The sequence below is a fragment of the Chelmon rostratus genome, chromosome 10 (assembly GCF_017976325.1).
Source record: "Chelmon rostratus isolate fCheRos1 chromosome 10, fCheRos1.pri, whole genome shotgun sequence".
Lineage (NCBI taxonomy): Eukaryota > Metazoa > Chordata > Actinopteri > Chaetodontiformes > Chaetodontidae > Chelmon > Chelmon rostratus.
Window position 1 is genome coordinate 22,806,142 of NC_055667.1, and position 9,416 is coordinate 22,815,557.

At 40.6% G+C, this 9,416-nt stretch overlaps 1 protein-coding gene across 1 annotated transcript; it reads left to right on the forward strand.

The window, feature by feature from the left end:
* Window positions 1-23: 23 nt before the first annotated feature.
* On the forward strand, window positions 24-8,564 carry ptpn1 (protein tyrosine phosphatase non-receptor type 1). The gene is made up of 10 exons (XM_041945720.1): window positions 24-95; window positions 226-524; window positions 1,185-1,275; window positions 2,850-2,950; window positions 4,178-4,276; window positions 4,388-4,525; window positions 4,652-4,861; window positions 5,027-5,188; window positions 5,382-5,542; window positions 6,330-8,564. The coding sequence occupies exons 2-10, from the start codon at window positions 468-470 to the stop codon at window positions 6,622-6,624; spliced, it is 1,314 nt and encodes a 437-aa protein (XP_041801654.1). The 5' UTR covers window positions 24-95; window positions 226-467; the 3' UTR covers window positions 6,625-8,564.
* The last annotated feature ends 852 nt before the right edge of the window (window positions 8,565-9,416 follow it).

Below are 9,416 nucleotides of genomic sequence, written 5' to 3' on the forward strand. Positions count from 1 at the left end.
GCGCGCGCTCCAGAAGCAGTGGCGCGCTACGTTCCAGAAACAAGATGCCTTCCGCGCGTCCCCGCTGGCCTGTCTCTACAGCTGCCGTAGGAATGGTAAAGTGACTATATCAAACAAATAAAGTTACATATTCTGGCTTAAAAAATGTCCATAAATCCCGCGTAACATCCTGAAAACACAGAGCGGAATATTATCTCTTAAAAAAAAAACAATTTTTTTTTTTAGCCACCCGACGACGGCAGCTTTACCGTGTAGGAGGAGCCAGCGGCGTGTTTCCGCTAAGAGCAGGCCGAGAGAGGTAACGCTAACACGGCTATCTATGCCGCCGTACTGACAATTACAGAATAGTGGCGGAACAGTTGTCGGCTCCTGCGGAACACTGTTAGACTACAAGTTGTTTTATCACTGGAGAGCTTCGGTTGTCCATATCTGGACAAGAAGAAGGAGTGGCAGCTGGACTGTCAGCAATGGAAGCCGAGTTTCGGGAAATCGATGAAAACGGGAGTTGGAGCGCCATTTATCAGGTAAGACCTCTCGATAAATCAAGGTGGAAATGGACTGAGGGTGAAGCCGCCGCTCGATGGTTAATGTACAGCCAGTCTGCAGCCTTGTTCGCCCGGAGTTCGGCCCGTGTTCCGCCTGCTTGGACCAGTCCGGTGATTGATGTGTCTGCCCGGGTCTCCGGCAGGACGCACATCCCATCACTGAACCTTAACATTGAGTCGGTACAGACTGTACGCTTTAGTGGCCGTTGTCACTTTTCGTTGCACGTGTTTTGCCATAAATATTTCAGCTCTCGGTCCCCTCGTTTTCACGTATTTTATTTACTGGCTTGTCCACAGTTTCTTGCACGAAATCTCAATTAACACAGCTCAGTGTAAATCAGCTGATTTTGTTATATTTCTTGTTTCTCTACTGTTTATTCACACACACATGAGTAGGACGCTTTAAGGCACTTATATCCACAGTAAGAGGACTTGACAGGTGGTGTGTTTCTTTTCCACAGAATTAAATTTAAGGAAGGAACAACTACCCCTTTCAAGATCCTTAACACAGCTTAGCTTCTGTTTTAAAGCATTTCAAGCAATGGACATACAGCCTGCACACTCATGTTGCATCAGAATTTTAATGTGATGTAAATGTAATGTTAATGTAATGCTATTTTTTTTTGTATTCTGTCACAGGAGATTCGCCAGCAGTCATGTGAACTCCCTTGCAAGGTTGCCAAATTACCCGAAAACAAGAATCGGAATCGTTACAGAGATGTTAGCCCATGTAAGTTGCTCTGTTTTTTGCCCATCTGGACACAACAGTCCTTAAATGTTTAAAATATCCCTTTAAAGTGATGACAGGGCAGTAATCACCTGTTTATGTTCAAACACCAGCCAGTGGTGCTGATTCTTGAAGTTACAGCAGCATGGAGCTGAGTCGTCCTCAGCTGAATGTTACATGAACTTGCCAGCTCATCTGCTGTTCGACCTCAGGTTCACGCATCGTAATAATCACTAGAAATAACACAAAGTCACTATTACACAATAGGCAGGGCATTGCATCACTGTTGACGGACTGACGTAATAAAAGATGGTACTTCATATTCAGACCTTTTGTGCTCTTTTCAAGAGCAGCAGATTTATTACTGTGTAGGGTGTCAGTATGTTGTGATAGTACATGTTGGTAAAGCAACAGGACTCTGGCACAACATAATGATCGTCTTTCTAAAACTCAGTTGTATAGGGTGGCTTTTTTATGTAATCTTTGTTGCACCTATCGGTATATTTCTTATCTCATAAGTTAATTTTTATTGTATTTCTTTGTTTATTATAGGGGGCAGTGCACACTTATCAACAGTGACATTTAAAAACATCAATGCAAATGTGCCGGGGTTGGCTCAACAGAAAATTTGCACCTGTACTCCCAACAATTGCTAAAAAGCATTAGTACGTTGTAAAGGTGCAAAGAAAATAGGGGAGAAAAGAAGCACAACAGTTTGTCCTAACAGTCTTAAATCGACAGTACAGTCAGACAAGTATCAAACAAGCAGATGTCAATAACATTTTAGAAATGCTCATCTTGAACCTCCTATTTTCTCTCATTCAAAACATGAATTTTACTCTTTAAAACATTTTGTTAGCACTGTTAGGCCGCATGTAAATACATTTAATTGTTATCAATGTGAAAACTGCTTTTGAATGGTAAATGGCCTGTATTTATATAGCACTTTTCTAGTCTGCCGAACACTCAAAACGCTTTACAACACAAGCCTGCTTTCACCCATTCACACGTGGTAGCTAGGCCACCTGCTCATTACAAGCATTAACACATTCACACGCTGATGCACAGCATCTGGGGCAACTTGGGGTTCAATATCTTTTTTTTTTTTTGACTACTGATGTTCCTTTTCATGTAAGAATATCTTTTCAGTGTATATTTTAGTTTTAGTTTTCCAATGAATTATTGTTCAATAAAGTGTTTTTTCCGTAACGTCACAATCCAACAGCTGAACTATAAGTGGTTTCCTCTTTGTCACACTGAATAACATATGCAAATTGTGCAGACTGGCTTGCAAATAGTTACTGTATATGCCACATATTCTCATTCTGACAAGATGAGAAAATCAGTAAACTGAAACTTGTTCATGCTGTTTACTTTTTAACTGTTTTTACACTGAATGTCTAGAAAAGGTGACATTTTCCATCTCACCATTCAAGCCAAAAGCTAGCACCTGTGTTTTGTTCAATGACAGACTCGTCACATGTTCTCAACAGCTGTGCTGGTCTAGTCCCCTGAGGGCTGTGACATATTAACAACGCACCAGCATTTTTTCACGATTCTTTGTTTTTTCCCGTCAGTTGACCACAGCAGAATATGTCTGCAGCTGGGTACGAATGACTACATTAATGCCAGCCTAATAACCGTAGAAGAGGCACAGAGGAACTATATTCTTACTCAGGTAAGCATGGAGAGGACTCAGGTCACGCTTTGGAAATGTTGCTGTCGAACAGTGATCATCCTCCCTTACACAGGATTAAACCCTGTTATTTATATGACACAGGACAATATTTGGAATTGTGTCATTAGAAAGGAAGTGGGGAGGGGTGGAGGTGCTGCCTGTGCTGTGATATATACATGTGAAGACCTTACAATGAAGTCTGAGGTTTTTTCAAAAATAAATAAATACATATACAAAGAGAAAGTGAGAGCGAGACAGCTGTAGCATGCCGTCATTGGACAAAATAATAGAAACACCTGTCAGTGATCCAAATTGATCATTTAGTTGAATCAACATGTCTCTAAAACAAAAAAACGAACATCAGAAACATGAAGAGAGGATTTATCGCGGGACTGTTGTATTAGACGTGTGTTAGTTTTAGCTACGTGTACCTAATAAACTGGCACCTGCGTGTGTAAGTGTTTAATAATTGTTCATAAAATGTGACAATGTAGTTGTAAGCACATATAAATGTTGGTTAATGTATTTTTCAGCGATTATAATTCCTACTGTTGGCACTTGAATGACAATATAGTAAAGGTTTAATAATCTTGATAGGAGAAGCTATAATTGCTAACAAATACTGTACATTAATAATCTCATAAAATGTCCTTATAGCTTCAAACATCCACATTCTATTGTATTATAAACCATTTATTAAATCCTCTGTGTGAGTGCTTTTTTATCTTGACTACAAAGATGACTGTGCTCTACTGTCTCATCTTTGGTTGATGTGCATTTCCAGCATCTCTTTAGGAGACTGGTTAGTATATTTCTTTAACTCCAAAAACATGCACAAAATGTTGGCGAAAATGCTTTTAAAGGCTCGAAAGTTGCCTGCATTCTTCATCTCAAGGTCTATGTAGCCTGTGAGGCAAAACGCAGGGCAAGAATAAAGTCCACAACTCACTCATTCTTGTCTCTCATCTGGACAGCAAGAGGAAGCTGCTGAGACATTTTAGAGAGTAAATAAAAAAAATATGATTTTGAAAAATGCATATAGGTGAAGTTTAGAATTTGATGTGTGCCGGCCTACAGTATTGAGAGTGAAGATTCAGTACATGCATCTCGTCTTTTTTAAGAGTAGTATGATTAATAATATGACACGCCTAAATAGATGCACTGTTCTTTTTTAGTTATACTAAGAATAAAATCCACTCTTCAAAGACGGTATTCGTTCTTTTTCAGGGACCCCTTCCAAATACATGTGGCAACTTCTGGGAGATGGTGTGGGAGCAGAGGACCCGTGGTGTAGTGATGCTGAACCGAGTCATAGAGAAAGGATCTGTAAGCGGCGGCTTCTTTCCTTGCACTGTAACTTCTTAATAAGTGACAGTGTCAGTTTGTCTTGTTGTCCACAGTGACCTCACTGCATCTCTCTTCCTGTGCACCCTTTAGGTTAAATGCGCCCAATATTGGCCTCACAGAGAGGAGAAAGACGCCATCTTTGAAGATACCAATTTCAAGCTCACCTTTGTCTCAGAAGACATCAAATCCTACTATACAGTCCGACAGCTGGAGTTGGAAAACCTGTCTGTAAGTATTGATCTTTAGAGTGTAAAAGTAGACGTGGTTTCCGATTAGGACAGTGCAGGTGTGTCCCCGGTCTTTTCTTTGGTCTTTTAATTCTCAGTATGTTTTCCCTCTGATCCTCTTTTGCAGACTCAGGAGACTCGTGAGATTTTACATTTTCACTACACCACCTGGCCTGACTTTGGGGTGCCAGAGTCTCCTGCCTCTTTCCTTAACTTCCTGTTCAAGGTGCGAGAGTCAGGTTGTCTGAATTCGGACCAGGGACCCGTGGTGGTGCACTGCAGCGCCGGCATCGGACGCTCTGGGACATTTTGTCTTGTGGACACCTGCCTCCTGTTGGTTTGTACAGAAACATTGGAAATTAGTACAATTACATAGTACTTACAAAGTAGAATAATATTTACATTGGCTCTCTTACAATTCTATTTAGAAGCTAAAATTACTTAGTCAAGCCCTGAAAACTCAAGCCTTTAATATACGGAGTGTTCTTGCTGTTGTCTGTAGATGTCCCTCCGTAAAGACCCGTCTTCAGTTCGGATTCGTGACGTGCTGCTGGAGATGCGACGCTACAGAATGGGTTTGATTCAGACGGCAGATCAGCTTCGCTTCTCCTACCTTGCTGTCATCGAAGGTGCAAAGTACATCAAAGGAGACACGTCTCTGCAGGCAAGTCCTTCTTCCATTCTGTTGTTTGCTCTTAAAATACACATTTCACTTGGTGCATCTTCTTTTCAGATGAGGAAACTGTATATGTGCAGTTGGCTGTAAGGAGTAAAAAAACGTTGCGAAACTCCCAGTTTGCTTTTATTTAATATAAGGTATTTTGCAAATACTCAAAGGGATTTTGTTTTTTCTCAAGGAGTCATGGAAGGAGCTCTCAAACGAGGAAGACGATCCTCCAGAGTTCACCCCTCCTCCTCCTCTTCCTCCTCCCAGAGACCCACACAATGGCAAAGTTGAGCCATCCTTTTTCCCAGAAAATGATGAGGTCATCCAGCAGATGGAGATCCGCAGTCTTGGGTAATCATCTAAATGTTTTTGAAAGATCTGAAAGAAGATCGTCATTAGTTTAATTTATTTGTAAAAATCATAAAGCCAAGGGTGTAAAGTTCTTTATAAGGTGTTGGTGGCTGCACAACATGTGGCCATTTACTAAACATCAAGTGATGGGTCAGATGTGTTGAACGTCTCATATCAGCAAGATAACGTCAGTAGGTCCAGTTAGCTTCAGTTAGCTACACAGCTACACATGGCAGTTAGTGGATGTAAATACTTAGCAACAAGGAATCTCTACACAGGAACTAGCTTGTGTAGCTTAACCCATTTTACATTACATTGTTTGTTTTCCACAGCTATTGGGACAATAAATACTTATATAAATATATATTTTTTTTTATTTCTACACACCTTATTTTTCTTTTATACAGTCAAATTTCATTTTGCTTGTATAATATGTACATATATATAGTCTACTTTTATTTTGTATTTTGTTTTCTCTGCTGCTATGTTTCTTCCCGCTGCTACACATGCTGCTGTAATGCCCAAATTTCCCCGGCTGGGGATAAATGAAGTTTTATCTTATCTTAACCCATTTATTTTAGTTTTCATTCAGTAAACATGAACATGACATATTACAATAACATGTTATAAATAGGTTACATTTGACCTTTGAAGAGCTGGTGCAGACAGTTTCAGGAGTTTTGTCAAGGATTTCCCATGTCCCAATGTTACGTCAATCCAATAAACCCTAACTAAACCAAACTGCCCTTTTGGGACATTCAAGCACTTCTCTTCTTTCTTTGTTCAGGTCCTCACAAGAGCCGGAGCTGCGAAAGAGGAACATTGCTGCTCCTCCGCCTCCGCCTGATGGTGCTGATCAGCTCGATGGCTACGTGGAAATTCAAGATCATACCTCCAGAGCTCCAACCAAATCCCAGCAGCAGCAGCATGAGCCCGCGGAGCAGGAGCTGCCTGAGGCAGTGGAGCAGCCGAAGGAAAGCTCTCCTGTGCCAGGGACTTGGTCCCCTCTGCTAACCAACGTGTGCCTGTGCACAGCACTGGCTCTCAGTGCTTATGTCTGTTATCGAGCCTATTTCCACTGATGTCTGTCCTTCCTCCTCCTTTTTGTTCCCTGTCTCCCCACTGATGTTGCAAAGTGGACTCGGCCGGCCAATCAGCCTGCTTTGACTCTGGGTTTACTCTGCGAGTGAGTGGATTATTTGGACTTCAGCAGATTCAGGTTCACTCGTTTATTTTACAAATGCAGCGTGAGGCGTTGGCTGGTTAGGAACAGGCTGCCAATCCTTCCTACCCCCCAAACGTTCTTTCAGCATGTCATCTTGGACGCTCAGGGCCTCAGTTTTTCAGGTGTCACATCCCAAATACGTGTGCTGACTTAGACGCAGAAACAACAGACATTTAGTATCTTGGTCTGTAGAAGAAGAGGGTTTGTTTTAGCTCCCCTGTTCTGTGAACCAGGATGAATGGCCTGTCAGCCCATTTTACATGTATCTCCTCTCTGAATTCACAGACGTGTATGTGTTCTTCCATTTCATACTTTACTGAAGTGTCCGTTGGGATTTCACTTTCTCTTTCTTACACAAATGCATCAGAAATCATAGAGCCAGATTGTTTGACCAGCCTGTCTGAGAATATGCCAGTAAAAAGGGCATATTTTCAAAAGCTTTTGAAAATGTTTTGTACTTTCGTTATTGGTCAATATAAAACCCATCAGTAAGGTGAAACGTGTGAAAGTAAGAGGGAGGCAACCCTGTGCCCACTAGGTAAGAGATGCATGCTGGAGTGGGCACTGAAATGTTATCTGTCCTCACTAGTGGCCTGTGCAGGGCTGCAGGAGGCATGCTAGTTGAGTACATACAGTATGCGTGTGTTTTTGTGTGTTTGTGTACGTGCATTTGCGCGAGTGGTAGTTAGTGGAGCTTTCTACTGATGCTTGAGTTGAATCTACTCTGTGAGAAATATTAATATAACCTTTACAGTACGTCAAATGTGAGATGTAGACTGGGTTGCCTGCTGGTAACTCGCTCGCCCTGCGTTTTCTCTCCCTGGAGGCTCACCAGAGAACAGGAAAGTCTCATTCTCCATTCGCCTGGCATTCTCAAATTGATGTTGGAAAAATCTTGACCGCTTTAATTTTTTTTTTTTTTAATAAGGTTGTAACACCTGGATTTTACTTAGTTGCTGTTTGAGAGAGCATCTTTTCAGTCACAGTGGATAAATATGGGTGGAGGCTTTTCATGCCAACAGAATGTGTAACAGAACCTGAATGCAAGTCAGCGGTCAGCTGACTTTCGCACAAGAACGCCAGCTCAAAGAGACACAGAGTAGCGAACACCCAACTCTTTTCGCCAGCAATACAAATACTTAATAATGTGTCGCCCTTCACTTTATCAAACTCTGAGTTTGAACAGGGAACCAGGGATTTTGAACAAACCAAAAATCAAACACCAGCACAGGGATGAAAACAATACACTGTAGTGATGGTCCGTTGTGTCATGGCGTGGCCCTGAGCTGGCAATGTTGTTTTTTGTATGATTATGTTTCTTTGTTTTTGTTTTTTTTAGCATGCTGCATTTGTGAATCAACAGGTTTGTCCTAAGAAGAGATTAGCTAAGCTGCTAGCATTCAGTTTACCTTTGTGACTCGACAAAGTTCAGTTGAGTCCAACAGCTGTACCTTTCTTTAGAATGTATAAACGTCCTCTCCAAGGACGCACTCTTAGTAGATATATATATTTTTTTCAAGTCAGGTTTCAGTGTGCTGAGGTTTTTTTTTTTTTTTTTGTTAAGCTTTAGCAAGGGATTAAGTCTCAGCACCTGTGCAGCCATTACACCAGGTTTTTCCTGTTTTTCTATACTTATGCTGAAAAACATGTATTTTTTTATTTACTTTTGTTGTTTTCCTTTTTTTAATAAAAAAAAGTCTACTGTTGATTTGTTCTGGTTTGTAGAACAGATTTACATCTATAACCTCATTCTCAGTCTTACTTCTGAACAATGACTATGGTAATAAAAGGTCACATGTCACTGTGTTTTTATCTCATTGTTGAGTCATAATATGAACAGAAATGGATGATGTTTCCACTAAACCACCAATCAGCTGCACGAGCAGCCCACATCGCTTTGGACATTTCAATGGTTTCAGTTGTCTGGGTTTACTTTTCTGTGACCTGAATGAGCCAGTGTTGAGGCGGCTTTTCCACTTTTCTGTTTGTCATCAAAAGCTGCTTTTAATTAGAGATATTATAGTGAACATTCACTATTTCATAGTCACTTACTGCTCAAATATAAATATTATTTTGTAGTCTTTTAATCTGACACATTGCTACTGTTGAATAATGTTTGGTAGGTTGGCAAGGCTCCTTTTAAACCCAGACAATTGTAACGTACATGCCCCACCTTATGTAAGGCACTTAAAGAAGGTGGAGACATGGATTACGACAACATTTAAACACAAAAAAGGGAAAATAAAATCAAATAAGAGACTATACTGATGACAGAAATCAAATGAAGCCCAGACATAAAATAATTGACCAGAAATACAGTTATGGTGAAGTTACAGTGTGGTTGATAAGTTGTCCCAAATTCAATAAGGCAAATGAAAGCAGTGGAGAAAGAAATCAAAGGCCGAGGAGGACAGTAGAGTTATTAATTTAAAGTCTGAGAGCAGTTATTAAGGTCAACAGGAAGTCGGTTATATCTCTGCAGCTTCGCTGTCTTTGGTTCTGACCTGAAGTTCTTTGAGACAAACTCTGTTTATACTCATAGATCAGGTACCAAAACTAATTTTGGTTGCTTTACAACTAGCAGCACAACTTTAAAATATATTGTCAACTTTAAAATCAATTATCAACTAAATGTCAGAGAGTGTGAAG

Excerpts from the sequence above, each read along its gene's own strand:
- ptpn1 (XM_041945720.1), top strand. The coding sequence starts at position 468 with ATGGAAGCCGAGTTTCGGGAAATCGATGAAAACGGGAGTTGGAGCGCC. Across the intron at positions 4,277-4,387 it reads GAGTCATAGAGAAAGGATCT|GTTAAATGCGCCCAATATTG; the intron begins GTAAGCGGCGGC and ends TGCACCCTTTAG. Across the intron at positions 5,543-6,329 it reads ATGGAGATCCGCAGTCTTGG|GTCCTCACAAGAGCCGGAGC; the intron begins GTAATCATCTAA and ends TTCTTTGTTCAG.